This window comes from Dama dama, chromosome 18, assembly GCF_033118175.1.
Source record: "Dama dama isolate Ldn47 chromosome 18, ASM3311817v1, whole genome shotgun sequence".
Taxonomy (NCBI): domain Eukaryota; kingdom Metazoa; phylum Chordata; class Mammalia; order Artiodactyla; family Cervidae; genus Dama; species Dama dama.
In genome coordinates, this window is record NC_083698.1 from 87522519 (window position 1) to 87540343 (window position 17825).

Below are 17825 nucleotides of genomic sequence, written 5' to 3' on the forward strand. Positions count from 1 at the left end.
ACATCTGCTGCTTGGCATATAGGAAAACTGACAGGGGCTGAGTGGTTGTTTTCAGGGAAAATTTCTGTCTCTCCAAAGCCTCTTATGTCTGTTTTGGCTTATGGATCTGTAGATACTTAAGTAATAAGGTAAACGTATTTGTTGTTAATAGCAGTGTGAATTCGTTAGAAATGAGTATTAGGTTTATGGACTTCCAGGTGACTCAGATGGTAAAGAATCTGCCTACAATGCAGGAGACCCTGGTTTGATCCTTGCATTGGAAAGATCCCCTGGAGAAGGAAATGGCAGCCCACTCCAGTATTCTTGCCTGGGAAATTCCATGGCCAGAGGAGCCTGGTGGGCTACAGTCTGTGGGGTCACAAAGAATCAGACTGAGTGACTTCAATGTCAGGTTTATAGTGCATCTGTCAGGTTCAAGTTCACCAGTGTTGGCTCCTCAGAAGGATGGGGGTGCAGCTGGCTTTGTTTAGCACATTAAAAGTGCTAATCTGAAAAGTGCACATCGGAAAAGTGATAATCTGCATCAGTAATTTGGATGCTGTTTAGCTATTATTTTTTGGCCAAAATGGCTTATGGAATCTTAGTTCCCTGACCAAGGATTGAACCTGGGCCACAGCAGTGAAAGTGCCAAGTCCTGACTACGGAAGGTCAGGGAACTCCTGCTGTTTAAATCATTAAGTCCGTGCTGTATTACGACTGTAACTGTAGGAGAAGCTTTAGATAAATATTTGCGTGAACTATGCCAATGAGAGGGACGAGCAAAGGCCAACATGTACAATTTGCATCCTTCTTTGTGATCAAGTCATTCATCCTATAGTTCTCTGATCCTTTCCAACTCAAAAGAGTCGTTGGCTGGAGCTAATGATTGGAGTGTGAGTGAGCACGTGGGAGTTTGCTGAATTTTGACACTTGTCTTAGGTGCCGTGTATGGAAGCACGCTGAAGCTGTATTTTAAGGACAGTTGCTGGCATTTTTACCGTTGTAATGTTTTTTGGAATCCAGTTTGCAGCCAGAATGAAGAATTATAAAAAAGCCTACAGCAGTATTGTACCACCTCAACAAAGAAATCCCTCCAGGAGTCCTAGTCTTTTTTTACTCCAAAGTTGTCTTGACTTCTTTTCTCAGTTTCAATGTTTTTGCTTCTATCTCAAGCTACATTCCACCACTCCCCCCCCCCCCCCCGCCCCCGTCAAATTCTGACAGAAAATTTGGATCTCTGAAGATGATAATTGTCTCTATTTATTTTTTTCTTTTTTTAATGGGGAGGAGGGAAAGAGCCATACTGAAGACCTCTGGTTTGAGAAATTGTAGGTCGTGCTCCCTGTTGAAAATCCCTACCGATCAAGGTGGGAGGGTCAATTTCTCTAGATACCTGTTGATGGAACGAGGTGTTGACATTGTGGAAAGCCTTTCCAGTGTTCACTTCAGCTCAAATTCAGATGAGAGAGTGAAGAGTAGAGCCATTTCTGGGTTTGGTTGTTTTTGATGGCTTTTTTTTTTTTTTTGGAGGGGGAGGGGGTGAGTGGTCTATCTATTGGGTTTCTGCTCTTGTGCATAGTTTGGTTTCTTGTCTGATGAAAGAGTCTTCCATCTTCAAACTCCTTTTGCTTAGCTGGCCTTATGGCAAGTGTAAGTAGTGTTGGGGTGACACTGTCTGTAATAACGATATTCGTTCTGTATTCCCCAGTCCTGTTCTGCAGATGACAGGGAATAAGGGTGATTCTTAGTCACTTTTGCTGTACTGCATCTGGCTGAGGTCTGCCTGGATTCTAGTTCCTGAATCTGGGGTGGTTAAATGAAACTCTCCTACCTGGAGTGGCTCCCTTGTAAGCCACCAACTTGTTCTTTTGTAATCACTCATGGTGGCAGTACTGAGAAGAGTGGTCTGCAGATATTCTCATTAAATGCTGTTACAATTGAGTCTTTTATTGGAGGGAATCAATCTGGAATCTGGAAGTTGCACTCCAGATAGGTTTCTGGTTACAGGCCTGGGTCTGAAACAATTGCTTTGGTTTTTTCCAAGCAGAGAAGATGCTATAGAAACCCAGAATCAAAGATGACCCTGATATTTCTGTTGTGAACTCATTAACCACACTTATTTCTTCTTTTTCACGTCCCAGTCCTGAGCAGAACCGGCTTGCGGAATGTGAGGAGCAAGCGAAAGCAGCTAAGAAAGGGATGTGGAGTGAGGGGAACGGTTCACATACTATCCGGGACCTCAAGTATACCATTGAGAACCCAAGGCACTTCGTGGACTCCCACCACCAGAAACCTGTCAATGGTGAGGCTGTCGGGGAAAGACAGATATGACTCAGGGTGATTTCTCTCTATTTGCTGTCGAGCTCCTTGAGATTAATAAAGCAGATTCTACTTTAGTACCCATGGAGAATTGTTAAGGGTAGAGCAACACCATGGTATTTTGGAAGGGAGCTTTCATCCAGTTCATATAGGGATCAAATGTATTTTGCAGAGAATAGTCCTTTGCTGCTACAGAGTAGTAAATTGCTGGTAATTTTGCACATGGGGGATCTTCCTGTTTTCTCTAAAAAATGGCTATCTCTAAATACCACCTCTAAAACTTCAAGGTAGAAATATGTATTCTTTATATATCTAAACATTTATGCATGCACACACGCCCCCACACACACTATATAGTTCTCAGTTCTACTTTGAGACCTTATTAACTTGCAGACTCAGTAAAATAAAATGATTACCGATCCTGAATTATTGTTAGTTTTTGCCAGGCACTCAGTATACAGATGAGCAACCTGGCTTATGGCTAACAGAGCTTAGGTATGAGCCAAGAGGTCCCAGAAGGTTCAAAAGATGTACAGTTGGTTTGAACCAAATACTCCTGGAGTAGCTTGGGCAGGAGTCTGTGTGAACACTTGTGATCTGCCAGTGCTTCATCATCTCCCAGGGTGGGGATTTCTCGGGATTTGGGAAGAGGAACTGTGCTCCGGGCAGTTTGATGGGGGCGTTGCTTCTCCTTGGCACTTCCTGTGTCACTCAAGCCGTTCGTTCTGTCCCGCAGCTATCATCGAGCACGTGCGGGATGGCAGTGTGGTCAGGGCCCTGCTCCTGCCCGATTACTACCTGGTCACGGTCATGCTGTCAGGGATCAAGGTCAGCTCATACGCTGGGCTACGGGGTGGTTCCTGGAAGTGTTCAGTGTTGGGGGGACTTCATACATACCATTTCTTTTTAGTATGGGCCGTTAACATTGACTGGAGTACTTTAAACTTTGCAGTGGTGCAGTTCTATTTAGATCAAATAAGACTTTTTTAAGTACTCAGAGTCTGTTTGGAGTGGGCTGTGCAGAGATGGTTGAAACCTAGAGAGGAGGGGGTAGGAAGCCAGTCCATGGGATCACAAAGACTGAGTAACTAGGTATGCACACGCAAAGTTTGCCGAGTGTGTTGTCTTAATGTAAAATAACCATTTTGATTAAAAAAAAAAAAAATCAGGGACTTAAAGCGAGACACTGGTGAATCTCTTCTTTGCAAGGGGTCATTTTCAAGTGTAATTAATGATTTTCCCCATGTTGTCGTGAGTTTTATTTTGCTTTACCAAGAAGTCTAAGAGGATGATATTTCCAGTTGCTTTTTATCAGTGTGTTTTTAGGAGGGTTGGAAGACCTGATTAGACACCTTTCCCAGCCCAGCTTTGTGGGTTTGTGCTGTTTGGACTGTTCCCTGTGGGCTGAGCTTGCCCAGCACCCATGCACCCGCCTCACTTGTCCTTTAGTGCCCAACTTTTCGACGGGAAGCAGATGGAAGTGAAACACCAGAGCCTTTTGCTGCAGAAGCCAAATTTTTTACTGAGTCTCGACTGCTTCAGAGAGACGTCCAGATCATCCTGGAGAGCTGCCACAACCAGAACATTCTGGGTACAATCCTGCACCCGGTGAGTGAGCCTGGCAGACTGGACCATGCGGGGTGGGGGTCCCCTTGGGGTTTGAAGAGGTGCATTTGACTTCTGTTCTTCCTCTTTGTGTTTAGGAGCCATTGAAATATCTTGGTAGGGTTATCATCTACTGACTTTGAGACCTTTTTAGGAAGTTATCCGTTCTCTGATAGAATTGGACAGATTTGCAACTTTGTACTTTTAGAAAACTAATTTCAGTTGTGAGGAAGGATGCTTGCACTTATTTTCCCAGATGCTAGTCCTAAAGATTGCCAGTAAGAAAGGTAGGAGGTTGCCACATCAGTTAAGAAGTGGCAGTGGAACTTGTAGAATGGGATTGCTGAGGTTTGCAAGTAGGTTAGCTGTTTGGAGTACAGTAAGTCCCCTACAGAGGAAGGAGTTCAGTTCTCAGAGTGTATTTGTTAGGTCTAATTTGTTTGTAAGTACAACAAAGTTAGCCGTGGTACCCAAGTAACACAGTTGGCTATATGCTGCTGGCTTCTATGCTTCTTCCCAGATATGCTGGGCTTGAAATGAAGTTACTGTACTCCTGTACCTTGTACAGTAAAGTGCACAAAAGCGCAACTGCTTGTGGGGGATGCACGCACGTGACAGTGCACGCTGCACTCGTGAACTCACTTGCATGGCTGGACGTGCAAACGCACGTTCACATTGAAAGTTTGAAACTTGACGGTTCACACGTAGGGGACTTACTATATGGGTAGAACTGTCATGAGGAAACATTCCTTTGGAAAAACTGTGTCTCAGGCCTTATTCAGTTGCTGCCTAATGCTGCTTTTGAGTAGGAAGTAGGTTAAGATCTTGTAGTTCTGACTACTGGGAGTTTTACCCTAGTGTATACTTTGGTAGGTGGGATATTTTGGATGGGAAATTGCTTTTTAACACCCAAGTTTAAATAGATTGTCATTGTAACCCGTATCCAGTACCAGAATAAACTACCGTTCTTCTTTGGCTAGAGAATTCTTCCATGATGGCAGTTGTGGAAGGCTGGGAGGCTTGGTTTGGAATGTGCCAAGGTCATGTCTATTTCTTCTGAAGTGCTCGCTGTCTGCCGGGGCCCTGCCAGATGGCTCTGCGTCACTGTCGAATGTGAATTGTAATTCACGGGGCAAAATGTAACTGTAGTTATTCCCTTACTCAGCCTGTTCTTTGGCTCTCCCCTTATGAAAAGGGGAGTAAATGCTGATCTCAGGGAAGGAAATAAGAAGGTATAATCTCTACTGAAGATTAACATCCTCTGTCCACAAGAAGAGCTATTGAAATGCCGATTCCATTCAATGCCACTGACATTTATCCTACCCCTGTTAAGCGCGAGTTACTGTGTTGGGTGCTGTGGGGATATGAAGCCAGGGCTGTTGAAGGGAGTCACAGAACAGCATTTGCCCTCATAGGGCTGGTTTCTTCATGAGAGAAATGACTCTACTTCATTTTTTTTTTTTTTAACTACAAAATAGATTGTGGCTATGTTAATCATGTCAGAAGTCAAGAGAAACGGATTCCCTTGCAACAGAATCTAATCTGTGTCTGCCTTATTTTTTAGAACGGCAACATCACAGAGCTCCTCCTGAAGGAAGGTTTTGCCCGCTGTGTGGATTGGTCTATTGCAGTCTACACACGGGGTGCAGAAAAGCTGAGGGCAGCTGAGAGGTAAGGCCTGTCACGGAAGCCTTCTAGCCAAGGATCTTGGTGTAGGGGACTCCAGGGGAAGGAACCTCGGGATCTTCTCTCACCCAGCCACGTCAATGTACAGGACTGGGGAAATGCCAGAAGAAACTGGGATCTCGTAGAGGAGTGACTGGCTTACAATCTCTGGGTTCAGTCTAGTTCAGGGCTGTCTACTGATTTTTCACTCAAACATTGGTCACCTGATTTGCTTTATTAATGTTTTCATTTCACTTTTTTTTCCAAGCCTCTCGCTTAAATTTCAGGTTTTAGGCATTTGAAGTGAAATAAACTTGAGGCTTATTTGAGGGCAGTGAAATAACTTACCGGCTCCTTCCTGATGTGCAGGCTGGAGCCAAGTGTATGATGGAAAGACAGAGCCTGTGGGTCCCTAAATAGGACTATCCAATGTTGCTGCAAAGCCTGATGCCCTAATTTATCGAACTGTATGCTGGAGTTATAAATGCTAATACAACTGTAAGGTGTCGTGTTTTTGGCTGGGTACCCCGTAGTTAAAGCAGATGGAGCAGTAACTGATTTCTAGAAAAATGATAGTGGATATGCCAAAGATCAGTGGCCATTTCAGGTGTTTCCAGGTATAGGTGAACTTGAGTCTCCAGGTGGAAAAAAATGAAGCAGATAGATGAATAGAGATGATATCATATTCATAAAGTCACACCCACTACCTCCCAGGATACGTTTAGGTAGAAGGCCAGGACCACTGGTGCCATTCCACTCAAGCCTGTGTGGTTTATTTCAGAGTCATACAATTTATAGTTTTTTGCCTTTGAGGTGCACAACGAAGAGGTGTGTAAGAACATGAATTGAATTTCTCCTTTCTTAGGTCTCTTACAGCCTTCTCTACTTGTAAGCAGAAATACTTAGAACTGTTTGTAAAAATAGATTTTAATCTGGGCCATTTAATATGGCATACCTGACAAAGGTAGGTGCTTGGAAAAAACACAGTGATTGTATACATTGTTTAGTCTTTTTATGTTCCACAGTTAAATTCAAAAGATACAAAACGCGTATCGAGCACAGCTTTCCAAATATTTCTGATTATTTTGTGATGCTCAGTTTTTTTGTTGTTGTTGCCATTGTTCAGAAAATCCTGTAGGTCTATTTTTCTAAATTATTATTTTGGTTGATGATTCTTTTTGCATTCTTTAAGTTCCTTCCTCTCTTTGAAGAAAGTGAGTTACAGTGACAGTAGTTTCTACATGTTTTATAACATCTACAGGAGATTTTTAAGATGGCTCATCATTAAAAAACAGATTTAGACCAAGGAATGCAGATCATATTTCAATGATATGATTACTTGCCTACTGTTTTGCATGCTGTGTTAGAACTTGCTTGCATTGTCGGTAAATCTCTGTTGAGGTATTTCACGTGCTTTTACAACTACAACATGCTGTTTTTGTCTTTTCACATTTTAGCACTGCTTTGAAAAGTTGCAATACCATTTTCAGAAATAACAGTTTAATAGTTCCTTTGCCCTACATCCTTTTATTTCTAAATAAATACTTTGACAGTTTTTCACTGATAGAAAATATATGTGTGTGTGTGTGTGTATGTATATATGTAAATCTTTGCACATATTCCCTGTCCCTCTCTTACTGTGACTCAAGAAGTCTTTTCTGGGCTTTGTACTCTAAAACAAATGTTTACCAACATGATTTTTTAACTTTTGTTTAAATTCTATTGGATTATTGTCCATTTTTCTTCCTCATTAGATGCACTATAGTGACCATTTTGTTCATGTTTTCCACATGGGATTTGGGTAGCTAATAACCTTTTTATATATTTAAATATTTCCTTATACATTCATTTTATTTATTTTTTATTTTTTTATCTTTTGGCCACTCTGTAGCATATGGGATCTTAGTTCCCTGACTAGGAATTGAACCCATGTCCCCTGCACTGGCAGCATGGAGTCTTAACCACTGGACCAGGGGGAAGGTCACAGTGCTCTTTTATTTTTGAAGAATGTTTGTCTTTCATAATGAAACAATAAACTCAGAGCACAATGACTATGTCCTACTCAGTCTTTGTAGCATCACCGACTCAATGGATATGAGGTTGAGCAAACTCCGGGAGATACTGAAGGACAGGGAAGCCTGGTGTGCTGCAGTCCGTGGGGTCTCGAAGAGTCAGACTTGACTGAGTGAACAGCAACCTTTTTATAATTCAAATAGAAGTGAGCAGGCTTATGTCTTAAAAAATACTTTTGTTAGATGTGTGCGCTCTTCCCTCCCACTTAAGAGAGCTGTTCCTCTGTCACCCCAGCGCCTGGCATTTAGGGATCACTTGAGAGGTACTTGATACGCCAAAGAGCTAGTTAGCAAGATGGACTTCTACCTTCCAGGCTTGAGAAAGGGTGTATCCAGATCCCAGCCTGTCAGCCGTGGGTTTATGGCATATATGCATGTGGGATTGTTTCAGCTGCTGTATAGTTTTCCTTGTGGCGGTCACACTGTGTGCTGGTCTGATTAGCCTTTTCTCCTGGGTGCCTTGTCTGTGAGATAGGGTAGGGTTTTGTGCCGTTTGCTCCTGTGATGGTGGTGGATTCCGTCGCTGCCCTAGTCCCGCTGAGTGATCTGAATCCTTGCTTTGTTGCCAGGTTTGCCAAGGAGCGCAGGCTGAGAATATGGAGAGACTACGTGGCTCCCACTGCTAATTTGGACCAAAAGGACAAACAGTTTGTTGCCAAGGTGAGTCATTCTCAGCATCTGGCGCTGCACTGTGCACGCTGTCAGGCTAGTGATAATACAGAGATCTGAATAATCAGTCAAGGGCTGAAGCCTTTCTCTTGAAAGGCAAAGCACTGATGCGTGCATATGTGTGTGCCTGACTGCCTGCACGGGTGTGTTTGTTGTAAGGAACTTGGAAACTATAAGAACGTAAATTTCTGCTGTAGATTTGCATAACTTCATTAGAAATTCATGGGTTAAAATTGTGCACCTTGACCCTTTGAAATCTCTTATATGCTGGAGGTTCTCTCTGTCTGCTTAGCAAATGACGTTCTCTTAGATTGCTTTCTTTCTTTCTCACTTGCCTTTTTTTTTTTTTTTTTTTTTTCCTGCTTGTGCTGCGAGGCTTGCAGGATCTTAGTTCCCACCAGGACTTGAATCCCAGCCATGGCAGTGAAAGCGCTGAGTCCTAATGACTGGATCACCAGGGAACTCCCTCTCTTAGATTTCTTATGCCCAAGGGTATAAGACCTCAAATTTCTCTTCTTTCTGGTTTGAGACTCTTGTGGTTTTTTATTTTTTTCTAATGTGGAATGTGTTTGTGGTTTTGAATTTTTTCTATTGTGATGTGTTTTTCTGAGGGCTCTCCACTTTGCTGGGATGGATTTCTCTGAAGGGAACTGAACTACTGAATAGATTGTTTGGATCCAGCAGCAGTGCTGTAAAAGTGTTTTTTTTTAAAAAACTTCATCACGGGGTTTGGTACTTTGAGCGGTAGAACCTATAGTAGACCTCGCTTTCCCAAAATTGCTAATGTTTTTAACTTATTTTTACTTTTGGCAAGACATGCTGGAAGCTTTGTCATAATGGACTTAAAATAGTTAAATATCCATATCCTTGGACTGAGAAGTGACTGTCCTAAATGTCCAACGGTGAGTTTAAGGTGGAGAGCCACTAGGTGGCGCTGTCAGCCTGAAAAATTTTGGAATGCTTTCTCTCAGAATGGTAAAATTTTAACAAGTCTCCAAGGAATTGACTGGAGTTCTTCACTTTCTTTTTTATGATGCCCAAAGCAGTAGGTCACGGAGCGCTCAATCGGCCCCTTTCCTCTTCGAGTAGACGGTCTGTCTCTACTCCAGCTGTCGGGTTAACTGTAGTCGTGCCTTTCAGCGGACGTTAGTTGAAGGAGCTCCTGATTGGATTCTCCATATGTATCTTTCACATCTTGATGCAGATCAGAATGGACCGCTGCTTCTTTGTGTGAGAACCACACCAGCTTGGGAACTTGGACATAGCTGCTCTGCCGATTGGAATTTATTTGTGTTTATGTTTTCCTGTAATCTGTCCTAAGGCTATAGAAGGACATAGCTACACAAGGAAAGCATGACCATTCACTCACCAAGGAGGCAGGCCTTCCATTTTTCACCATCATCACAATTCCAGTGATACAGATGACTCTTGGGAGAGTCTCATTACACTGTCCTGTCCCTACCTGCCCCTCCTCAGTTGAAACTGAATTGGTAGAGAAACCTGGAAGATTTGGAAGGGTTTTGGGTCTTGGTTACTTGGGAAACTAAGGCTCTGCTGAAGAAAAATTCTTCATCTAAAGAATTAGATGATTGAGCCAGCGGCTTTACATTTATCCTGAGTATGATTTTATTGGTAACTTGAGAAAGGAGAGCTTTAGGACATATAGCACATTCCTTCTGTTTTGAAAAAATCCAGGATCTCAGGATCTATTTTTGTCTTTTTTTTGTTTTAAAACAAAGTGAGCCTTTTTTTTTTTTTAATTACAATGAAGTTTTATTTTTTACAATGCCAGAATAGAGGAGAATATCTCTATAAAAGCCATCTGATAAAGGATCCTGTAGTATCCTAAACATAAATTTAGGTCATTCAGATATAGGCCTATTCAGAGAGTAGAGAGAAAAAGGTTTTCACTGAATTTTTTAAATCCTTCAGGATTATTTTTGTTTTTAAAACAGGAAAAAGCACAAAAAGGAGGAAAAACACACTTACTAGATGAAATTACTATGAAAGAAAAAGTTGATCATACTGTCAATTGTGGGTGTTGGCAAACTGGCCCATGGGCCAAATATGGCCCACCATTGTTTTTGTGTGGTCTGTGAGCTAAGATTGGATTTTACATAGAAAGAAGGGTTTGTGGCACGTTGGAATTATATGAAATTCAAATTTCAGTGTCATGAGTAAATTGGAACATAGCCACGTCTCTTCGTTTACATATTGTCAGTTTTTGTGGTATTGTGGCAGAGGTGAGAAGTTGTGACAGAGACCATATGGCCTGCCAAGCCTAAAGTATTTGTTATCTGGCCCTTTACAGAAAAAGTCTGCTAACCTTTGACCTATACCAGTCCTCCTCAGAATGGTTTGATATGATATAAGGAACTTGAGCCAGAATGTAAATCAAGGCCTTGCTGCTTTCATCAAGAAGATCTTGCTATGGAAAAAATGTCAGCAATGTTCTCAGTGATGTAGTTGATTTATGTTCTGGTACAAGCGCCTTATCTCATTGTAGACTGGCAGTCACTTTTTGAATAGTACTGACTTGTATTCTTTTGTATATAATTTTTAAGTTGGTAATTTTTACTTTTAACATGTAGACATTTTTATTATTTTTTTTTTAAATTTTATTTATTTTTGGAGTTCTGATGTCAGTGACTTTATTACACCTGAATTTCCTTAACTTTGGACAAAAAGAGACATTGACTAATTTAGCAGGCTACATACAGTCTTACAGGCACATTGTCTTATAGGAATGTATCTAATACCAACCATAGCAGGTTAGATTAGTGAAGGATTTGACAAATTTTAACTCTAAATTTTTTGCGTGGACATTTTTAAAGAACTCTGTGGGCTTCTTAAGAGAAGTGTACTCTTTTATTTCACTCTCGCTTGAGGCAACCATTTTCAACTCTTGGCTAATCCACGTCTTTGAATAAAATCTTCAATTGCTTGCTCCTAATTTTTCAGGCATAACCCCTTTTTCTTCACACCATGGAAGATGAGGATTTGGTTTTTTCATACATGGGTCTACATGTACTTTTCTCCGTGCCTTCTAATAAGACTATATCATAACTCTGGATCAGTTAATATTCAGTGTTTACTTTGTAAATGCTAATCACTTCCGAGATATATAGCATGTTATGACTGCTTTTCATTTCCTGCATGATTTTTTGTTTTTCCTGGAGTTAATTTTTAAATTTTGTGTATATATCTTTTATGTACTTATTAATTCAACCCCCACGTTCTGTCATCTGTTTAAATCTTTTCTCAAGACATGATTCAGGTCATTATTTTTATCTTTTTCCATAGTACTTGCCTGGAGCCTTGTGGCCTGTAACAGTCTAGTTTAGTTTAGTTCTTCTTTTTCCTTTTATAAAGGTGTCTTCTTTGGATTTCTTTACCATTATCTTGAATTTTTCTTTGCCTCACTCCTGGATTGGTGCTATGTTTGCTGACTCTTATGGCTTCATTATGATTTACGACTTTGTTTTGGTGACACACATTCTGTTAGCTTCTTGGGAAAGAAGTGCTTAGAAGGTAGATTTTTTGAAACTGTTCATGTCTACTCTGTTATTACATTTGATAATTTAGATGGGTATAGAATTTTGTTAGAAGCTATTTTCTTTTAGAATTATGACAGCATTGCTCCACTTTTATTTGTTAAGAGTTTTTGTTTGTTTTCTTTCTTTCTTTATTTCTTTAGTGGCCTGAAATCATTCTGATCTCCCATCCCAGTGCTATGTTTTTTATTTCTATAAGCTCTTAGCAAATTCTTTATTCTGAAATTTCACAATGATGTGCTTTGCTTATCCATGTGTGATCATGTTGTGGTTTAAAAATGAAACCATATTAAAAATTAAATTTTAACTCTTTTGTTGTTGGTTTCCATCTAGTTTCTCTGCTGTTTTTCTAGAATTTCTGTTTGGATGTTTAACTTCAGGGACTAGTCCTAATTTTTTCTTACTATTTTCCATTTTTTTGTCTTTTCTTCTTTCTAGATATCTTCATGTTTATCTCTCATCTCTTCTATTAGATATTTTATCATGCTGTATTTTAATTTCTAAAAGCTTCCTTTGCTCCCTGAATGTTTCTCTTATTGCTATTAAAAAATAACATGTAATACTTATTTCAGAGATGAATATCATCTGTTAGGATTTCAGGAATTAATAATAATTTGTTAAAGATTTTTCTCTCCCTGTATAGTCTGTGTTCTCTTCAGTTGTTTTTAATTCTGTTTGGTTATTTTGATCTCTTATTTTCCATATTAGAGACTTTCTTTAGATATCTGGTAACCTTTGGTGGTCTCTCAAAGAACGAGGTATTCAGCACTGGTTTAGGAGCAGTATGGAATTTAGGTATTCAACACTGGTTTAGAAGCAGTATGGGATTTAGTGTCTCCATTTTGAAATCCAGGTGCTTCTTACATTTTAAAACAGTCCTAGTTTGGGGCCTTATTTTCATTCCCCCTTGAGATCCCTGATTTGATAGTTTCTCACTCTTGGTGAGTAGGGGAAGTCTGCAGTATAAGTCAGAAAGACTGTTTTCTTTTCTCACCACTAGCTCAAGATTTAGCTTTCCTGAGTCTGTAGAGTCAGTTACCACTCATTCCTCTGCTTTCCAGCTTCCAAGTTTTGTTGCTATATTCTTCTCTCTCATTATCTTTGTCCTTTCGGGCTTTGGCAAACAACAGGACAAAGCAAAATGAAAAAACCGCCCCTCAAACCTTTTATTTTTGTGTAGAAGTATTTAGGGAGGGTAACAAAGTAAATATATGAACTTTCTTTTTTGTTCCTTGTGTTCCATTGTAAGACTGCATCATAATTTATTTAACTAGTCCCCAGTAGGTCATTATTCATGTCATTTATCACTTTTCCATTATTTAATAAATGGAATAAATCTCTGCCTAAGTGGCAGTTATTTCCTTAGAAGTATTTTGGAGTATATTTGCCAAATAGCTCCCCAGACATTGGTAACTAGTGTATATCCCATGTGTGTTCATTTTAAAATATGTTGTTAGAACAGAGCTTGACCACAATTTTCTTAAAGGACCATAATAGTAAATATTTTAGTCTTTCTGGGCCATATAGTCTCTTTGCAACTGTACAGTTCTACCACTATAGCAAGAAATCAGCTATTGGTAATGCGTAATGAATGGGTGTGTCTGTGTTCCAAGGAAGCTTTATTTACAAGAGTAAGTGGTGGGCCCTTGGCCATAGTATGCCAAACTCTATTGTAGAACACAAGATGTCAGCATTAAATGTAAAAGGGAAGATGATTTCTTTTCCCAAGCTAGAACCCAGCGGCAGTTTTGTAGTTATTTTGCCTAATTTAAAACATTTGTTAATGACAAAACTACTCTTGCAAGGAAACCTAAAAAGGTCCTAAGGTGCCTTGGGCTTTCCTGAACATAGTCTGGCAGTCCTGCAAATTTTTGCTGAAGGATTCTGCTCTGAGGCTGGTGTGACCATAAGGCCTAAACAAATAGAGTGCCTACTGAAGAGAGGACCACTGTCTCCTAGGTATTAATTTATTCCCTGGTAGCTCGGCTGGTAGAATCTGCCTGCAATGCAGGTGACCCTTGTTAGATTCCTGGTTCAAGAAGATCCCCTGGAGAAGGACAGGCTACCTACTCCAGTATTTTTGGGCTTCTCTGGTGGCTCAGATAATAAAGAATCTGCCTACAATGCCGGAGACCTGGGTTCATAATTTTACAGAGAACAGCTAAATAGCTAAAAAGCCTGCTAAAGGTGACCTATGAACTCTAACTTTGTGCCCCTGGGACCCTCTGGGTGACTTCTGGAACTGATGCAAAGCTGGAGGTGGGAGTTGGCCAAGAGTCCTACTCCTGAGAAACTTGAAACTCAGCCAAGTGTTCTCTGGATACACGGGGCACTGCAAGACTGGTTTGTGTTCTCCTCCTCTTAGGGAAGGCAGTGCTAGGGAACATTCTCCTTGTCTCTCCAGGTTAGCAGAGAGACATGTTCACTTCACAGCGATTAGCTGAGCCTGCTTGAAACTTTTGTGCCTGTCGTGGCTTGCCAGTTTCCTGCTTGCCTTCCCTGTGGCGTTTTAGCTGATCTGTGCTGTTTGTAGCCATATGGTCCCTTGAGCACGTGGCTTGGCTTCCCTGTCCCTGCTGCTGAATGCTTGGGCCTTGCAGATTTCACAGACCTGAATAACACTTGGGGGTGGGGCGAGGGGGCTGGGTCTTCTCCCTGCCCAGCCTGGTTAGATAGAGGCAGCCAGCTTGGTTCTCTGTTCCAGCTGATTGCTTAACCAACAGAGCCCCGAACTAGGTGCTTTGAGAAGATGCAAAAGAATGAGAAGTGGTTTCTGTTTCAAGGAGCTTACCCTCTGGGGCTTCGACTGGGAGAACCCTTAGTTAGCTGTGTGATACTGTTGACTGTGTCCAGTTTTGGAGGTCAGGTTATAAGCTGTCCATGGGTGGGGCACCGGTACCTATTTGGTTTGACCCTGCTGATTTTTTGCTGTTCAAAAATGTCATGGCTTTGTATGGAGTTCATTACCATGTCTTCTCAGATGGTGGCTCAGTGGTAAAGAATCCTCCTGTTAAAGCAGGAGACGAAGGAGACGTGGGTTTGATCCTTGGGTTGGGAAGATCCCCTGGAGGAGGAAATGGCAACCCACTCCAGTATTCTTGCCTGGAGAATCCCATAGACAGAGGAGCCTGGCAGTCTATAGTCCACGGGGTTGTAAGGAGTCAGACACCACTGAGTGACTGAGCATGAGCTCAGATGAGCACAAAGATGGTTTTTAAGCAAGGATACTTAGTATTTTTGTCTAGACTTTTATGTTCTTGTTTGGTAATATGGAGAGAACAAAAATGACTAGCTACTCCCTTGATCTTTGGTTTGGTCACGTGGCTTTCAGATGAAAAAAAAGTTCTGGGGATGTTCTTTCTGGTTAGGAAGGTGGCCCTCTTAAACCAAAAAGAGGTCAAGACTTGGTTTGTTGCTTAAGTTAGCAAACTAATTTGCTGATGAGAAAATGGTTAATTTAGAAAACATTTGTAAACATTTACCTACTTTTAAAATTGAGACTTTTTTAGAACAGTTTTAAATTTACAGAAAAATTGGCAGATGCTACAGAGTTCCTACGTTAGTGGCCCCCCCCCCCCAGTTTCCCCTATTATTATCTGACAAGATTATGGCACATTGATTATAAGTAATTACTGGTATTGATACATTAACTGAAGTCTATACTTTAGTCAGATTTTCTTAGCTTTCCTCTGATGTCCGTTTTCTGTTCCAGAATCTCATCCTCAATAGCATGCTAAATTTAGTTGTCAGATCTTGTTAGGCTCCTCTTGGATTTGGTAGTTTCTCAGATTTTCTTTGCTTTTGATGACCTTGACAGTTACGAGGAGTGCAGGTCGGGTATTTTGTAGGCTACTCCTCTATGGGAATTCGTCTGATGCCTGGCTTCCTTTTAAGTACCTATTAGAGCATCCAGTTTGTTGACTCGGGCTTAGGTACCTAAGGGTATTGGCCTCAGCAGGTTGTGCTTCGTATCTTGTGAGGATGCAGGGTGGTAGCTGGGGTTTTCTGGGGGCTGTGTGGGGAGCCATGGTCATCGCTGAGATAGGGTGGGGTGCTCCTGATATCCCCCACTGCGGTGTTGCTTCACTGATGCTTCCAGGTTTAGCTTGGGGAGAACAGACCTGGCAGATGAAAGCTGGGGAAGCAGGAGAAGCAGCGATGTCCTGAGTTAGGAGAGTAAGAAGGGTGTTTGGTGTCCCCTTTCCAGTGGCCCCTTCAAGGGCGCCCACAGGTGGTGCCTGTAGAAGCCTTGTTTGAGCGGCTGTTCCTTTCCTTTCTGTCCGGTGCCGATCACCTCGGCCACGTGGGAGGACTGCGGGTTGTGTTCGGGGCTGTCCTGAGGGTCTTTCTGTGTCTCAGAGATGCTGCAGGTTTGAGAAGCTGAGCATCAGCAGCCCTTTGCTCAGCTCTGTAGACGGGCGCCGCAGATGGGGGGATGTGGCAGGAGGCCAGGGTGATGGCCAGATGTCCCCTGCCTCCGACAGCGCTCTGCCGTTCTCCTGACCTGTGGCAGCCCTTACCCTGCGCTGTGTTGTCATTAAGCCTCTCATTTTTCCTTTTGCAGTTGGGCTCTAAGAAATGCAGAGGGGATTGGGTTTAGGTCTTGCATCTGGAGTCCAGCTAGTGACCTTTTATTCTGTGTAGATTCTGCTCTTGGAACATGTGGTCAGTAGGGGTGTGTGTGTGTGGACTCGAGGTCAGTCATATGAGGAGGTGAGCGATGATGTGGGCATACTTCAAATTGCCCTGATGGAAAGCACCATCAGAAACATCACCGTTATAAATGTGGCCTTTGACGGTGCTGACAAGCAGGCTTTGGATGGTAATCCACTCTGCATTTTACTTATTGCACTGTGTGACTGTAACTGCTGTTTGATTGCTTCTTCCATGTCTCTGCCCAGGAGCTGCTTGTTCTCCGGACAGCTATGGCACAATTTACCCCATAAACCCCACTTCCATGCACACACGCGCAGATAGGCACACTCACCCCGCTTCTCCAGGAAGGCAGGCCTCGTTTAGCTGGCAGCGTCAGAGCACACAGTTCCTGAAGAGGAGGTTGCTAATCAGGGAGATGCCGAGCAGAGAGAGTCTGCTGCTGAGGCCTGAAATTTACAGCTCCGAGAAGCCGCTCGCTGCTGCTGCGGCTGCTAACACGTTATAAGGGGTGACGAATACCAGTAACTTGTCACCAGGGTATACTTCGAGCCTCACATTCTGTAATCAGAGGGTAAAGGTGTGAGCGCTATGATACTTTCCTTGGTTTTATTTCTCTGTGAGCATGAGTAGGGTGTAGAGAATGTCTAGATATTTCTCATGTCTTAATCATAGGAAGCTTCCCTATGTTTTCAGCAATGGACATTTTAATAGGAATTGATTTTGGAGGGAGAGGAAGGTGCAGCTTGATCCATCATTGAGATTTGGAAATCCCGTGATGTGTGTGCAGTTGAGATGTCTGTTGGGCCGTGGTTCTGTACCTCCTCTGGAGGGAGGAGCAGTACTGATTTGCTGTACTAGCTGTTGTGCTTGGTATGGCTTTATGGAATTTTTGGCTTGAAGGCGGGATAGCAGTATAACTGTGGATACCACGTGGTCCCCTCCCCTACCTCTCTCTGCTTTTAATCGAGGGGTCCCCGACCTCCGTGCCACGGACTAGTACCTCCTGTCAGATGAGCGGTGACATTAGATTAGAGATAAAGTATGCAACAAATGTAATGTGCTTGAATCATTCCAAAACCATCCCCCAACTCTTGATCTGTGGAAAAATTGTCTTCTACGAAACTGATCTTTGGCGCTGAAAAGGTTGGGGACCTCTGCATTAATCCATTTCATATACATGTGGGATTTTGAAGGATAGGGAAATCATTAGCTGAGGTCTTTCTCTTGTGGTCAGTTGGCCAAGCCACTGCTGCTGTCTTTAGGGAGTGAGAGAGATTCCATTATGGCAGGCATTTTTACTTTGGCA

General features: G+C 42.1%; 1 protein-coding gene across 1 annotated transcript in view; it reads left to right on the forward strand.

Moving 5' to 3' along the window:
- SND1 (staphylococcal nuclease and tudor domain containing 1) overlaps positions 1–17825 on the forward strand; it is a 414480-nt gene that overhangs the window by 43085 nt on the left and 353570 nt on the right. Inside the window, exons 5-9 of the mRNA XM_061165737.1 lie at positions 2121–2281; positions 3035–3126; positions 3748–3906; positions 5468–5574; positions 8210–8300. Coding sequence (XP_061021720.1) covers positions 2121–2281; positions 3035–3126; positions 3748–3906; positions 5468–5574; positions 8210–8300 — 610 coding nt within the window. The remainder of the gene's footprint in view (positions 1–2120; positions 2282–3034; positions 3127–3747; positions 3907–5467; positions 5575–8209; positions 8301–17825) is intronic.